The following is a 17863-nucleotide window of genomic DNA, read 5'->3' on the forward strand; positions in this document are numbered from 1 at the left end:
GGTTTTAAAAGGAGGACAACATTCCTTCTGACATGGTGCTATAGTCCCAACATGCCATGACGTAACTTTACATTCTCTGTCAAATCAGCTTGCCTGTAAAGCTTCTGGATGGATATTTTCCAAACAAAGTTGACCATTAGCCTGGAAGTTCAGCTCAGTGAAACTTTAAAATTTAACCTATAAGAGTCTGACATGACATATTTGTCACATACAGTTTCAGAGACATTTTGCTTCAATTTATGGTATAAACACAATATGATACTTGTCTTCTGTCCCCTAATAGATACCCAGAAGCAGAAAACCATAATATACTTTTAAACTATCACATGGTAATAAATGGTAGATACCCCCCAAAAAAAAAAAGTTAACTTTTTTGTTACATTTTGTTAAAGGGCCAAATAAAGACCTCATATTTAAAAAATTTGACTTTTCTTAACATTTTTTCATGGGTCGGGCCTTAACTGTTTAAGCCTATTGAGCATCCTGTAAGATGAAGGACTTGTATCGGTCTGTTACGTCAGAAGCTTTCATTGCAATTACAAAAGCTAAAGTAAAATTTTATCTTTTATTAGCTCTTAAAAAATTCTTCTTTCACTTGATCTGCATTCAGTGAATCCATTGCAACCTTTTAACAGAGCTTGACCTAAAGCACTGAAACATTCAGAAGTTATTCCCATTCATTGAGGTTTTTACATGCACAGTAATATCCCACGGATGATTGGATCAAGGCCTTACTCAGGATAAGACACAGCGGTGCAAACTGTGTAAACTTTTTTGTTAAATCAGGCTGCATGTCTCTATCACAAGATCGGGCAAAACCAGATCTGACAATATCAGTGCAGAACAGATAGTCTGCAGTTATTTGGGGCGAGGGAGTAACGAAAGGAGGTTCATGCTCTGTGTTTTGAGAAATGTGGATTAGGGCTGTTAGCAAATTAGATTTAACTGTCATTGTGGCCAGAGGCAGTCACAATGAGACATGATGATGATATTATTGCAATGATTAATAAACAAGTCAAAAACTATGAAATGCTATCTGCTCATCCATCTTTGTTTTTAGAGGTCACAATTTTATTAACACAATATTGATATTTTATTATTTTTATATTAAGATGTTGATACTAGTTGATCACAGAACTCCTTACACTAAGACTATGAATTAGCAAAAATATTGCTGTTGCCTCCAGGGACATAATGTGGGGGTGAGCCATTAAACAGACCATGTTGTGTGACATTAGGCTATCGTCTTATTTAGATTAAGGCCAGCTGTCTCAATATTATTGTACATGTAGACATTTGGGGGGTTTAAACAAAGGGTGTGGAATAAAAGGTTTAAGACCTAATAAAGGCAGAGAAAACGATGATGCTGGATGATTCTGGGGCTTCAAACTCCTGTACAACTCCCTCAGCTTCCAGTTGTATGTGTTGTTCGTTGTTATGCATCCTCACCCAGGAAGATGCTGTTGTAGATCACTTGCATGTTGTTAAACTACACTACAGGAACAGTAAGTAAGTGTGTTCCTAACCCAGTGTCAATATGTGATGTGTTGGGATTGAAAATGCCATAGTCCCTGCAGACAATAATCTGAAGCATTTGTACTCTTTGCTCACAAAAAGAAAAGAAAAAAAAAAGTTTAAGACGTCCATGAAATTACTCTTAAGTACAGGCAATCATGTGTGAATTTATTTCCAAACTGAGTCAAAACTGTGTTTATTTATTTATTTATTTATTTTTCTGCAGGTGAAGATGACCGTCTGGCTCTGAAGGGAAAGGTGACAGTTGGAGACCTCTTCAGAAAAGACTTAAAAGTCCATGATCCAAATGCCAAATGGATAAGCAGTAAGTATTCCCCTTCAGCATTACACTTCCCTGCTCACTGTAGTGTAAAAAAGAAAAAAAAAGAAACAAGAAAACTGGCTTCTTTTTCTGGGTGTGATCATTTTTGATGCAGGCAGACAAACTTTAGATGGGCAGGTATTCAAAGTTTAAAGGAGGGCAAATGAGAAAGAAACTTGACCATTCCACACCCCCACTTACCAGCAATTAAAGTTCCTCTTTAGACTTAAATAAATTTCTGTGTTATTTTTTATTTCTCCCCCATATGTCTTTCTGCTGCATTCTGGGCTGCAGCAGGAGCTCCATATACATCTATATTATATTTACTTGTCCAGGATCTACCCTGCATTTCACCTAGTAGCAGCTGGGATAGGCTGATGTTACTTGCTTAATTTTCTCAATACATGCCATTATTTCTCTATTAATAAATATAAAGATAAAATAAAAGTAAAATATAAAACTGGACTTTTCCTTCTTTAAGTAGCTATAATGATACATGATGACAGTTATTTTACCAAGATTAATATCAGTAATTGTAAACTGTTGGTTTGTCTTTACAATAAAGATTAAAAATAACAGTTTAAAGTGCATGACCAATATTTACTAAACTAATCAGTGCACGTGCATTTGTGTGCGTCTTTCACTGTCTGACAAACCTCCAAGCAATTTATCCCATCTGCTTCAACAGATACCCAATTACCTGTAACCACAGCCCTCATTTTCTTTGATTTGTGACTCTGTGAGGATGTTGAAGTTTATCACCACCAATTCTAAACACTTGTGTTGTTTTTAATAGAAACACAGTGACAGAATAAACACTCACATTCCTTTACAAAAAAAGCACATTTTTCTTTGCTCATGGAAAACTTCTACTTGATGCAGCCACATTTATCTTTGTGCGGTACTGAAGAGAATGATCACAGCTTCAGGATGTGGGGATCTGTACAGCTGACAGATTTATGAGACAGATTTTGTCTTCTTTCATGCCCAGAGAAGCTGTCTCGTCCTAATCACCACATCTGAGATGGCTGCAAGAGGATGCAGCTGCTAAGATGTTCTCACAAATCCTAAAAATCCCCCCCCCCGCCTCCTGTGACTGGCTCTAATTTGAAAGCTGAAACTTCATATTTATTATATTAGTGGCAGGAAGACGAAGCCATTCCTCTTAATGTGAGATGACAAGCTGAATAAATTTTTTGCCGCAGCTCCCCATGTGTGTACAAAGATGAAAAGTCTCTCGTGTGGCTGATTTGTCGTTGTTACTAGCTGTGACCCAAAGGTTGTAAACAAATCGATCATGCTTGAATGAGCGCTGATGAATATCACAAACTGCGGTGTCACTGTACACATCTGGAAACTAACATCTGTTCTTCAGATCTCTGCTTCAGCAACAGCTCCAACTGTGATTGAGAGAATATTTTTGACAGGAAATAAGAAGATTGGAGATTACCAATTGAGCTTGTTTTGTACTTGATATAAAATCTGCTTTATTAGCTTAAAAGGGTTGTGTTAACATGCACAAAGAGGAGGGGTACTGCAGACGAAGGAGGTTTGTAATGATCCATACATACAGCACCAATCACCAAGAGACAAGACTGCCATTAGAAAGCACTCCGTTCTTTCATCTCATCTTTTCTTGTGCTGTTGACAGCACCATCCTTGATCTCAGGGTATTTTTAGCAAATCATTAGGTGCAGCTCACAAAGAGGAGAGAAAGTGGAGAAGAAAATGGTGAGAGGGATTCGTAAGCTTATTATTTTGTCTTCGTTAGTGTCATTTTTACCAGAACTCAACCAACCTACATGCATTAGGGGATTTTTCTTGGATTGGCAATAAAGGCTCCCCTGGTTGGAGGGTGAAATTGAATTTTTTAAAACCTCATTTAGTTTGGTTTTATGATTCCCCCATCCAAGGCTGTCTCCATCTATCAGTCAATTCCCTGGAGTTAGGGTGAATTTAATCCTAAGAGTCCTTAATGATCATATATTAGGCTATTTTTACAAGGCTGATTTGCTTCCTCATGTATTTTCCAATTGCATTAGCTTAAATAGGGATTGCACTTAAGAATCATTAGGTGCTTTTATCACAAAGGCTTCAGAGATTGTGATTGCTGCCTGTGCAGCCAAAAAATCATTACTTTTTTTAGCTTTATAAAAGTTTATAATAATTTATTTTAGTTGCTTAGGCATTCACCAAGTTGCTTGTTGAGATCTGGTTGTGCAGAATTGTTTTTCCTTTTTTTTTCTTTTTGAAACAATGTCGGCACCAAAAACATGGGATTAGGGTGATATTCAAACTCCTAGACTGACAGGTTTAGATTGAAAACTGACTGAAATTGAAGCTCAAATTCAGTTCAGGAATAAATCTGTGACTTTGGATGCTTCTAACTTTGGAAAATTATACCACTCCCATCTACACTTGCCAGCCACTTTAATAGGTACTCCTGTTCAATAGATTGTTAACACAGCCAGCAAAACAGCCAGTTGCATGGCAGTAACTCAGTCCATTTAAACATAAAGACATGGTCAAGACTGCTGAAGCTTAAACTGAGCATGAGAATGGGGAAGAAAAGGGATTTAAGTGACTTTGAACATGGCATGGCTGTTGATGCCAGACGGGCTGGCCTTAGTATTTCAGAAACTGCTGATCTACTGGGATTTTCGCACACAGCAATTTCTAGGGCGTATAGAGAATGGTCTGAAAAAGAGAAAATATCCAGTGAGCAGCAGTTGTTTGGATGAAAATGTCTTGTTGATGTCAAGAGAGAATGAGCAGACTGATTGGAGATGATAGTAGAGACGATAACAGTAACTTAAATAAGCGCTGGTTACAGCCAAGGTATGCAGAATACATCTCTGAAAACACATCACGTCCAGCCTTGAAGCTGATAGGCTTACAGCAGCAAGAGATCACACTGGGTGCCACACCTGCAAAATAAGAACAGAGAACAGAGACTACATATATCATAGGATCACTAAAATTGAACAGTGGAACATTGCCTGATCTGATCAGTCTCCATCAGTCTCCATTTCAGTTGCAACATTCAGATGGCAGGTCGATGAAAAAAAAAAAATCAGTTAAACAGCAAAACAATTACAAAAAAGTGTAGTTCTAGATCTAGATTAGAGCCGGCAACGTGTGGAAGGACGGGAAGCTGTCTGCCTTCTGATTGGACATTTTGATTTGTCACCATCCAATCAGATAGAAGTGTAAAGAAATGGACATAATTTGCAACCGCAACTTCAGAGTCTCACGCAGTTTTGTGCTTTGCATCTGTGAACAGGGTTTTTGCAAAAAATACTTATTTTTTTCCCCACAAATACAACTCTATTTTACAAGCATGCAAATCCTTTTCTGCACATTTGCAGACTTGATTTTTTCAGGCAGATTGTTTTTACAGGGTGACAAACATGACTTATAGATGCAGACTTTAAAATTTTTTGCAACTATTCATTTACAACTGCAAAATCTTTATGACTTAATATTGAGTCCATACAAATAACCCGCAGTGCACCACAAAACAAACCAGGAACTCTCCATGGCAACACTGGTGCAGTTCTGTTCTAAAATGGCAAATGCAGGTGAAAAGAGGGGTGCTGTAGACGAAGCATGCACATCCAACACCTCATCCGCTTATGATTATTTATGGGAATATTGTCTACAAGTGGAATAGAATAGAATAGAATATCTTTATTGTCATTGTAACAAGTACAAAAATATTTAAAAGGGCCATCCAGTCAGATAATTAATATATAAAATTAGTATTAGATGTACAAATAAAAGCAACATATAAAAAAGCATCACAATCAGAGACCCATCACTCACACACATGCCTACATTCTGTTATTGCACTCATCCCTTACAAAACATGTTGCACATTATATGTGTTTTTTAGCATTGAGTGTGTGGTCTGCAATTAAATAAAAACTTTTTTGATCTTTTGAGCTGTTTTGATGACCCTCTGAAGCGCTTTCCTCTGAGCTGCTTTGCAGTTGCTGTGCCACACACAAATACAATACATTAAGATGTTCTCAATGGAGCACCGATAGAAGGATACCAGCAGTCTCTGTGACATTTTGTTCTTTCTTAATAACCTCAGGAAGTGCAGTCTCTGCTGTGCCTTTTTCAGCACCTCAAAGCACCTCCACCCTCTCCACACAGTCCCCACCAATGTTTAGTGTCATTATGTCCTCCCTTTTCCTCCAGAAGTCAAGAATGACTTCCTTGGTTTTGGAGTTGTTGAGCTGCAGATTGCTGTTCCCACACCACACAGTCAGTCACTCCACCTCGTCCCTGTAGGTGGTCTCATCCTCCCTCGAGATGAGTCCCACCACTGTGGTATCATCCACAAATTTGATGATGGTGTTACTGTGGTGGGTAGGAGTTCAGTCGTGGGTGTAAAGGGTGTAGATCGGGGGCTCAGTACACAGCCCTGTGGGGAGCCGATGCTAAGGCTGAGGGCTGTGGATGTGCATAGGCCCACTCTCAACCTTTGACTGCGACCAGACAGGAAGCTCCTGATCCACATGCAGGTATCATGTGGGAGACCCAGATCAACTAGTTTGTCTACCAGTCTGTGGGGACGGATGGTGTAAAACTCAGAGCTGTAGTACACAAAAAACAGCCGTTCGTAGCTTCCCTGCTGCTCCAGATGGGGCAGTGCAACATGAAGGGCCGTCCATGGATCTGTTCGCCCTGTAGGTGTGGGTCAAAGGTCGGTGGGAGGAATGATGTGATATGACCCCATAGCAGTTTTTTGAAGCACTTCCTCACTACTGGGGTGAGTGCGGCTGGCTGGTAGTCATTGAGACTAGTGATGTGGGATTTCTTGGGCAGTGGGACTATCGTGTCCTTTTACAAGGACAGGGACTGGTTTAAGTTCCTGGGGAAGACTCCAGCCAGCTGGTCCACGCAGTCCTTCAGTACCTGTCCAGAAACACCATTGGGTCCAGCCGCCAACCTTGGGTTGAAGGCCCACAGCACTCCCTCACCTCACTCTCTTCCACCGTGAAGGTGTTGCCACAGGTGGGACTCAGGGTGGTGTACAGCTGCATTTGGTGGCTTCACCTCAAAGCAGGCAAAGAAGAGGCTCAGCTCCCCTGCCAACGAAGCGTCACCTTCTGCAGCACCAAGGTTAGTCCTGTAGCTGGTGAGTTGCTGGATTCCCTTCCACACCTGCCTTCTGTCATTGCTGTCCAGATGGTCCTCAGTCCTCCTGGTGTCCAACTTGGCCTTCCTGATGCCTCTCTTCAGGCTGGCTCGAACCATGCTGTAGAAAGCCCTGTCGTCAGACCTAAAGGTAGTGTTCCTTTCCTTCAGCAGCTGCTGGGCCTTCCAGTTCATTCAGGGCTTCCGGTTAGGGTAGACCCAGATGCTTCTGTCCAGTGTTAGTGCAGTATTTTATGTAACATAAAACGCTGTCCATGAACACTGCATGATCTAGCTGTTCAAAAATGTTCCAGTTGGTCCGCCTAAAGCAGTCCTGCAGCTGTTAAGAAGCACCATCCGGCCAGGTTTTTACAGTAACATTGTAACGTTTAGTGATGGGAGTATTGCCGTTAAAATAAACAGTGTTACATTTTTCAGGAAAGGGTAATCTGAATAATTACTCTATCCATCATTACAATGCTCTGCCACTGATGTTCCCTGTGCCACTTGCTGCACAATCCCAAACCATGATCAGCCCACTCCAGTGCTCCACAGATTGATAGATGGCACATGAAACTCTGTATAATTCACATTTTCCTTTTATGACTGTTCCATCATGCATATTTGTAAAGGCATGGCTGCAGAGAAGATCATTGCACCATTTCTCCAGACAACCTGTTTATTCACATTGCAGACTAAGGAAAATTATTTAACTATATCTTTGGGAAAGGCTAAACTTATGATGGTTCTCACTTCTTATTTTCGAGTAAAATTCTACCAAATAAAAAAAATCTGTTTCATCTTTATTTTTATTTCAAAAGAATATTAGATTATTTTCTATTCACTGTGCTATATTTTCATCAAAGGCTTTTGCGTCACTGACATCTTTTGTTGCAGCAAAAAGAAAAAAAAACAAAAACTTGTTCTTACAATGAAGTCTTCCAGGAATTATGTTGAGCTTAGTTTTTCTCTGAGCTGTTTGTCAGAATGACATATTTAATAACTGTATTTGGAGGTGAAAAAGATTGCAAACAGTAAAATTAGAATCTGTGCTGACTCTTTTACATTTTCTTTTCTACCAGGTTTTATCTTTAACCCAATTTAAATGGGTTTGGATTGTATCTAAACTGCTGGCTTATATTTTGAAGCTTTGAATATTGTAGCAATAGTCCAGCTTTCCTCTTGGTCATTAGGGGAAAAAAGCTAATCACTTGAAATCAGACCTTAACAACCGTGATCCTGTAGTTGTGTTATCTTATCTCAAATCCTTATGAACTGCTTTTTCTTAAACTCTTCATCTGTATTCTAATCATGCTCTGAAGCTTTCACTTAGTCTTCCCAGTTAGGTAATTGCACAGTTAGCAGGCATGACTTATATCCCACGGATGCATATTTTTTTTTACTGCTGCATCTGAATCGAACAGACACCTTCATCAACATCCCTCTCTCACAACGAAGGTGAAGCCTGCCCTGTGGGACATGATGCAGTCTCTCAGAGCAGCTGTTTGCCATTTTAATGGGTGCGTTCCTTTTTTTCTTTGCCGCTGTACGACTGCGCTTGTCTCACTTATGCTTGTTAAATATGGTGAAGGGAGAGCCATTTATAAAGGAGTCGCTATGCAAAAGTGCCATTACTGTGACTTTGAGCATAACTTATGGCTGTGATTAAAATGAGTGAGGCATGTTTGTTTTGCCAATATGTGAATTTGTATGTGTGTACAATCAAGAATTACCTTGTTTCTGGATGATGCATGACCTCTCATCTCTAATGTTTTTATAAACGACTCACTTCAGAGAATATTAGTGTCTCTTCCTTATTGTCTTCTTATAGCTTTGCCCCTACTACAAAACATGAGTAATGATGTGAGTGCTATTTTTTTAATGATGCTCTGCTATGGGTCTTCCTTTTACCAATGAGACATATCAAATTACCCCACATACCCGCTGTAAGTATAAAGTGTTTATTCAGTGTTGCAGACGATCAGCTTTTGTATAATGGTGACATCATTTGAAGCAGCAGGGGCAAATGTCCAATTTGAGATGGTGCTGTTACTGCAATAGTCTTTGATGGTTGAGCTGAAAGAGATGTCTTTGCCAAATTTAAATGCTCCTGCCCCTTTGGAAAGCACCGATCAGCATATATTCTTTATCAACATATTTCTCTCAAAAGATTTGTAAAGAAAAAATTGAAAGAGGGAAGAAAAGGAAAAACTTACAGCAATTTGATGCCAAAAGGTTTTATTAGATTAATTCTAAAGTCTTAGATCCACTTGTTTACAATATATTTCACCATGTAATGAGTTAGCCATTTGTAAAAGTGTGTAAAGCTGTACACTACATTGGTTGACATGTAATATCAGGCATTGGGAACCAGAGCCTGCAGCTATGGAGCCGACAAGGTATGCTACTATTATAGTTTCCACTAGCATTCACAGCTTGGGCTTGTGATTTTCCTAACACAATAACTCTACTCATGCATATCATCCAGGAAGTGGCTAATCTCTTTTTTCTGTATGAGATGCACGATTTCAGAAATTAGTTGTCAAATTTGTTCAGACACAATATCTGAAATTTGTACAACCTCAAGGGTTAAATTTTGATTTAGCAGACCATCATGCATTGTTGCCTGGAGCCTAACTATGGAGCTGACAACACATGCTAAGGCTTTTTCTACCATTAGCTATTTTTAGATTATTCACAGCTTGTTATTGGGAGTTTCATATGCTTAACATTACAACACTCCTTAGACATTTCAACCAAGGAGTGGCTAGTCTCTTTTTTCTAGATGAGATGCAGGATTTGACAAATTAGTTGTCAAGTATATACAGGTAACATATTTAAAACTTGTACAGCCTAAAGGATAGATTGTATTTGCTTGTGAGCTGCAACAATGAAGCTGCTGTGGCTCTGGAAAAAATAATGTCCTCAGCAAAAATGTATGAATGTATGAATGCATTAATTTAAAAACAGCCACCACTTTTTGCTGAAAAGTTAAGTTTTGTTAAACAGCCACAAGTATCTGACCAGACAGGCACTAATTTAAAACTTCCTCATCCTAGGACCAATTCTCTTAAGCCAACAGTGCTCTATAGAGCAATATTTCATTAGAATCAACTCACAGGATCCACACGTACATTTAAAGTTAAATACAATTGTAAAAAGACCTGAATTTACACAATTACTGCAGACAATATGAACATCCTGCTTCAAACTCAGACTCATTTTTATTGTAATTTAATTTTCCTGTGGACCCCAGGAAGACTAGTGGCCCATTAAATGGGCAGCCAGTGGGGATCCTATAAAATAATAAAAGTTTAGTGTTGTGACAAGTGTTTTTGTAAAATTCTCATTGATATATTTACTGACAAGATTTTACTGTGCAAAATTCTCATCATCATCAAGGGCAAATTTGTTATTTACTGGACACTTCCAATTTGGTGTTGAAGGGTTAAAGGATTTTCATTGTAACCTGTGAAAAGGAAGTCAGATTTTTATACTGTATGTTTTACAAGCTAAGGCTCATCCTCATGAGCAGAATTAAAAGATGCATGGTCTATCTTTGGTTCATATAACTTACAAAAGATGCAAAGAAAAACAAGATAAATAATAAACAGTTTGTTCTTCATAGTTATTTTTTTATTTATCTTTATAGTAGCCAGTATGATTTTATTGACTTACAATAATTTCCTCTAGGGAATCCTGGCTAAAAAGACGGAAAAAAAGAAAATTTTACATTCAAGCATCACATAATACAACAATTTCATATGTTACTTCCCATGAAAAATAGACTATGATGGCCTCTGGCATATTCTTGTATATTTCCATGATGGTTTTACCCACCAGTTCTGATCACACAGCTGTGATTATATTTATATAGTTATTTACAGACTCTGCAGGCGTAAACACAGGGGGGGTTTAATGCAGTGTTTGAATAAATCATCACATCTGTGATTTTTTTGTGTTATCAAAGGAAATTCCATTAAATTACAGTGAAATTACTTCATTAGACTGAAGTATAGCTTTGTTTACCTCATATGATGGACTGTAGGCTGTTTACTCTGACAACATTTTATTGTGTGTTGCCATGCATCGTAAGAGTTGCCCTGAAAATAAACATGAAACTTTTTCCTGTTCACTTATTAAACCCAGAAACATATTATGAATTTACAAAGCAGCTCTTTCAGGACAATTTTAATGTTTACATTTATCAAATTTTCCTTAAAGGGAGATTGTGTAAGACTTACTGTCCTCTAACGTTGGAATCGTTTATCATATTCTAACATATAGTGCATTCTAGTGCCTCACTTTCTAAAACACGTATTGCAACAACAGTAGCTGCAGAGTCTCAAAAAGCCTTGACAACACCGATGAAAGCATGTCATCTGATAGTTCACGAAGTGTTCACTCAGGTGAACAGGTTCGTGAGTTCGTAAAAATTGCAAACTGTATCCCATCAAACCGTCAGATATCGTTCCTGTGTGTTTAGAAGGGAGAATGGTTCCCATAGGGGAAAGGCAACTTGAAATGTCTTGAAACATCAATGGCTTTTTGTCGTTAGTGCCAGGTTATAAAGCCTTTCCACAGGATTTTAGTCTGTTTTTACTGCAACTGAAAGACAGCATTTACCATGACTATGAAAACGACTGAAACAATGTAAACATACATTTCTTTACCAACGAGGCTGGCATATTTTAGCAGGATTTACTGTTATGCTGCCAATGGTAACAAGTAACACTGTCTAACAAAACCATCAGAAAGAAGTTAGCTTTAGGCTAATTTAAGTACCCTTTTTCTGTTTTTTTGGCGATGGTGAAATGGCTCGCATGCTGCTGTTGCATAGGCATGGTCCTGCATTTGTTTTCTGCTGTTGCTGTTCACACATGCACTACACAGCAGAAGATTTTCTGCTAGAGGTACACTCACTATGAAATATGAGATAGGGCACATTGACCACCAGCAGAAGAAATAAACATTTCTTTTATATAATTTTTTTTATGATTAATGATATCTTGATTATATTATGATTAATGAGCAAATAGCAAGCAAGCCTGATAGGAAAGAATTTTGGGCCAAAATGTTTTAAAGTTAATTATGGGTGCTGAAAGTAGTCTAGATTAGACCCAAAGGTGTCTACTCTAATGTGTCTGGAAATGCACAGGTCAGCAGAAAAAGAGTATGAAGTAGCTTTTCTTAACACTTGCTGTTGTGAATGTTTTTGGTTTACTTTTATGTTCCTAAGGGTTCCTTGTCTAGTCTGGTTTCCTGTTTTTATTTTGTTGTTCATTCCCCTTGTGTATTATTCTGTTCTGCTTTTGTTCATAATATATCTGGTTTGATTGGATCATTCACTTCACCTGTTCCTCGTTAGTCTTTCAGTGTATTTAAGCCCCTTGGTTTTAGTTCCTCTTTGCCAATTTATTGTAATTTACATGTTACAGTCTTGTCCCTGTTGTGATTACCCAGGTTTTGTTTTTGAAAGGTTAGTCCTTGTAAATTAAACTTTAACTCCTGCACCCATCTACCTCCTGCCTCATCTGCCTGCACTTGGGTCCTCACCTCATCCACGCCGCAACCCTGACAGCTAGGGCTGAGCTGATCAATCCAAATATTGACTATATTTGTTAATGATATAATCATAGATTTTCACTATTATAAGCAGAATCCTCTTAGTGCAGGCAGACAGAGCATCTGCTTTTGTGATAATGCATTTCTAGCTCATATCATCTGTCTTTAGTCCTTGTCTCAATAATGCCGGTTGCACATAACTTGGCATACAATCCATGAAATGGACTTATATTTAGAGTTGCATTAACTGTGCTTGTGAATCACAGTAAAGAGGATGTCAATGCATTGCAGCTTATAACAGGCCTGCAGGATGAATGAAATACAAATACAATGAAGACAAGATTTTTTTTTAATAATCTATGTGCAAATTTGTCTTATTTAATTGTACACCTACTGTTTTGAATGTTTAATTGATATATATTTTGATAATTACTATAGTTTATTCAAATACAGTCTTTGAACAGCTAAGTAACTCTAAGAGCTTGTGTAGCTGTTCAAGTAAGAGAACCTGACTAATGTTTGGTTCCTGTTGTCATTATCGTTGTTATAATTGTTTTTTACGGGCACTAAGCCTACTAATGATCTTAATTATGAACACATTCATGTTTTTCAAGTTCAGTCATCAGTTTGCAAGCACAAACACATTATAACTGCACTAACACACACAGAGAGAAAAGCTAGATTGAATCAGAAATGTGCAGATCAAACAGCAAGAGAGGCTATGAGTTTATGTGGAGTATTTAAACAGCTGGCATGAAATGACCGTCACCTCATTGGCAGTGAGGTGAATCGATAACAGTACTTAAAAATTAATCAGAAATTGAGGTTGTAGGTTACAGAAATCTTTGGAGTTGTAAATGGGTTGATAGAGCATTCCTGAGAACATCTGCATGCTCCGTTGGGAGTCATCTTGGAAGGAAGATGGAGCTTGATGAAATATTTGAGGACTTCATGTATCACAAATTTTCAACTCAGCTGTTCTCAGAGGTTGTAGACATGTGGGATTTTGATGTGATAGTAATAAATACTCTGTTGTGACTTTTACTGTCAAGTTATGATTATCCTATTTCCATTATATACAGAAGCATTTTGTTATTGAATATTGTGATTGTAACACATTGTGACTGTTGGATATTTCCCATATATTTGTTCCCTGCCACATTGTATTATTTTAAAATGATAAACATAAAATACAATAATAAAACATTAAAGATACATTCATCATGGAGATTTTTGCAGACCACATCGAATGCTGGATAAAATTGGGTTTGGTCTCAGGCTCTGAGGAGGTTGGACCAACAAATATGTTTGAGTTTGCTTCATCTGCAGTGGTGCTTGAAAGTGTGAAAGTATATGCTATGACCTCTACAACAGTAACGGCAGCTAAATGTTTCCAGCACATCAGCCGTTTTCACCTTCAAGGAATACCTATTGTGATTCATCACAAAAACTGCACACTTTCAGGTCTTCTTTAAATCATATCGGTTGGACTAGTCTGAATTAAATAAAATGAATACAGATTTTATTCTTTAACTGTTGTTTGGTTAAGTTACTTGTTTGCTTAAAGCTGTAGTCTTGCTACATGACTCACTTTCTTTTTAGATATGTTATTCTCAATTTTTCTTACATTTCATTTCAGAATTTACCATTATAATTTACAATGTGTTTAATTTATTTCTATGTTTGCATAATGTCAGAGAAAAAATTAACTATCATGGTAGCCCAACTATAAGCTGACATTACAGTACGTGTAAACATGTTAATCAAAAAAAATAAAAATGTACGGCCCTGAACTACTCAGTAAGTAAGTTAGACTAATACACCCAGATAATGTGTTGGTAGTAAATTTGTTCTACATGTATACATTCAATGGGATTCAAAATGGAGCTCTACACAGGCTTCACACTTTCCCTGAGAGATTTTAAGATGGAAGTAACAAAAGAGACTAGTAACAAATTAATGATCACAGGCGATTGTTTGCATCTAATTAAAAAAAAAAGGCCAAAGCTTTTACGAAGCTAAAAAGGTGGTCTGTTGCCATTTATCATCGTAGAGTCTGACATATTTTGGTCAATACATCAATTTCCTTCCTCTGCTTCTATATTGAGAAAAGAACAGCAGTCCAATTAAATGGTCCAATGAAGCTATAACTGTAGCCTGGCTTAATGATACATTTAAATGTGTGGAGTGATGGCAAGCTGTCTAAACCCTGATACAGTGAAACAAACTAAGAAACACTTAGTTTAATGCATCTCCCTTAAAACAAAATTTTCTGTTTTGATCTTCTGTGTTCACAAATCGTTTATCCCACAGCTTTCCAGCTTGTTAAATAACAGCGCACTTATGTTTTTTGGGAAAGTATTAACTTGTGAAATGTGCTTAAAAGACACTTTGGTCATTAAGAAATGGAAAGCTACTCCGCTGCCCAGAAACACTTTTGAGGAGTCAGACTTTGAATTAATAAAAATACAGTGCAAAGATTTGGTAAATGAGTTACACCGCAAGGCAACACAACTAGTTTATTCAACAATTTTACATTTGCTCAGTGCTGTGTATCACCAAATAATTATTGAACAAAACTCTCAGAAAATTAAGCTCTCACTTCAATTATCCCTCCTCTCCTTCCAGCTTTCACAGACGAAAAAGAACCCTTCTCATTGTTGCTTAGTTTTGCGTCTGTCATGTCTGAAGAGTAGCAGAGGTGGTAGAAGTTGGTCTGCTGCTGATATGCTTCTAAACTGACAAGGGAACACTGGCCAGACTGGCCCACCTTGGTGTGTGCTTACACTCATCAAGCCAGCATTGTGGAACTTGCCACTAACCAGCGCTGCTGTTGTTACTCAGCTAAGAACACAGTGATGTGGTGCTACACTACCTGTGTTTGACATGTGTAAATAGTTTTGTTATCATTTCCAGCATGAACTCTATTTTTTTCCTCAGGAATTTTCTTTGTTCATGCCATGATACAATCCCACAAAGGTGTTGTAAAGATCAAACTCTAATAGATCTGATTTCTTTGAAAAGGACAGGGCAGCCTGACTCATTTCACCATCATGTTAGATTAAATTTTAACCCCACTTTGTTTACTCTTAACATTCATGAATATGTAATTGGAACGTTATCTTCTGTACATTAATCATTGAGTAAATTTTTTTGTTTGTTTGTTTGTTTTTGTCATATCTTCTTTTACAAGTAGAGGGAACATCTAATAGTTCACAAACTTTGAAACACAGTTGTAGATGAAAGCGGATTATCGATTTTTTTCTCCTTATTTACAGGACCTCAATGTGAAAATCTAATGGGAAAGTTGTTAGTCTTTGATCATAGTGCTGATCTCGCTGTGGTATGTCAATAGATTGCTCTACTATAGAAAAAATCCCCCACCTCCACCCCATGGTGCTTCAAGGTGCACAGGGTCCAAATAATGAGACAGAAATAAAAACATTATCTGTATTTCCTGAGCTAAACAGCATGAAGCAAAAATAAATTGGCAACGCTGTATTTCAACCCCAACGGTGAATTGAGAAGCTGAAGAGTCAGAGAGTAATGAAGCAAGCAGGCAACAATGATTGGCATTCCTGATAAACACACATGACTTCCACCTTTAGAACTGGCCATAAAGCAGGTTGGCTGCAGCCTGGGTGGTTTCATGTTTTATGCTCTGCATTCATTTGTTCATATGCTCATTCATCAAGCTATTTAGAAATTAATTTCAGGTTTCTGACTTAAGAGCTTTGCATGAGTATAAAAAAATTTACATCTGTCACAGAGAATTTCTTTTTAGAAACAATATATGTAAAAATCTCCAGCACTATAAATATAAATGGGGATTTTTTTTTTTTTAAGCTGATTAAATTTTTAATAAAATATATTTCACAGCAGATCTGAACCAACCAATGAGAATATTTGTCCTTGTTACTTTCCTGCAGACTTAAAGGGGACACTATAATTCTCACACAGCAGCTTTTGTCACTTCTATCAAACTAGTCATCAGCTGTAGCTGTTGGGCATGGACAAATGACCTGGAACAGACAAGAAAAATCCCATTTCTTCCAGAACTTAACACTGCAACCTGGCTCACCTCGCGGCTAACAACATAGCTTAGAGAAACTACACAATTCAAAAGCTGCTGTGTTTGGTGTAATCGTATGATGATGTATTATGTCAAGACAGCGGTTGGAGATTAAGACCCTTAAAGCAGCAAATCCACTACAGCTGCTGTGTCCAAGTCCTTTCTTTGTGATTTGTATAATTTTCGTGTGTAACATGACTGGACATTTCCAGATGTTCTGTGGTGTTTGCTAATAAAAGCTTCACGTCCTGATATAGACACAATTAGTTTCTATACAGAGTTTGGGGCTTTTTTTATTGATTTATCTCTTGAAACCTCAACTATTTTAATGCACCTGAATTATTTTAACTCTGTCATTCTGGAAAACACAGAGGAGGAGCATGAAGTGCAGTGAATGGAGTTATGCCTTATGAAAAATTAAAAATATGAATGGAAATAAAGGATGGCTTGGATAGAGGAATGTGCAACATTAACAGTGCAGCTGACTTGAATGAATGAAGAAAACTGTATGAGTGGTGATTCTCACATCTACTTGAACTTTTATTCAATCCCAGTACCATCCTCTTCCTCAGCCATGCCTTCATAATGTGTGCAAATAGTGGTTTTGCATTTTATTGCTGGAAAAATAATGGATTTCCCTGGAAAAAAAATGTGGCCTTGGGGTTGACACCACCTCAGGACAGGGTTAATTTTAGGGTTGTGCTTGGAAAGGTTTTGATTGACATGTTAGTGTAAGTCTGTGTTGCAGTGCTGACAAAGCCTGACAACAGTATTCTCTTGCCGATGTGACTTTATCAGCTACTGATAATGATGATACTAGTTAGGAATGCATCATCCAACTTGAATCGAACGCCCTTGCTCTTTAAACACTGAAATTCCATATTTCTTGAATGTTTTGATGATATTCTGCATTGTAGTAGAAGAAAAAATCCATTTCTATATTTTTCTGACAAACATTGTTTCTGAACTCTTTTTCTTATGTATTTGTTGAGAAAGTGGCAATCCTCAGACCATCCTTTAAGACTTGGGCCTGACATGCAAAGATAGGTCTAAATGAACTAATTTAATGTAGTAAAAGTGATAAAACATTAAATATTGTGAGTTAATGCCATCTGGAGTTAAATAAAATTCATTGTAAATACATTCATCACGTTAAATGTCTGCTTCCAAGTTCAATGATTTTTCTAAATTAAGTCCATACTCCATCCTCATTCCAACAAACTGTATGTGAAGGTTTGGCT

General features: G+C 37.6%; 1 protein-coding gene across 5 annotated transcripts in view; it reads left to right on the forward strand.

Annotated features, from left to right (window-relative positions):
* Positions 1-17863, forward strand: part of LOC121628587 (dipeptidyl aminopeptidase-like protein 6) — a 293653-nt gene that overhangs the window by 210886 nt on the left and 64904 nt on the right. For all 5 annotated transcript variants that reach the window (XM_041967678.1, XM_041967679.1, XM_041967675.1 and 2 more), the window contains one exon: positions 1742-1840. In XM_041967678.1, coding sequence (XP_041823612.1) covers positions 1742-1840 — 99 coding nt within the window. The remainder of the gene's footprint in view (positions 1-1741; positions 1841-17863) is intronic.

The sequence above is a fragment of the Melanotaenia boesemani genome, chromosome 18, assembly GCF_017639745.1.
Source record: "Melanotaenia boesemani isolate fMelBoe1 chromosome 18, fMelBoe1.pri, whole genome shotgun sequence".
Taxonomy (NCBI): domain Eukaryota; kingdom Metazoa; phylum Chordata; class Actinopteri; order Atheriniformes; family Melanotaeniidae; genus Melanotaenia; species Melanotaenia boesemani.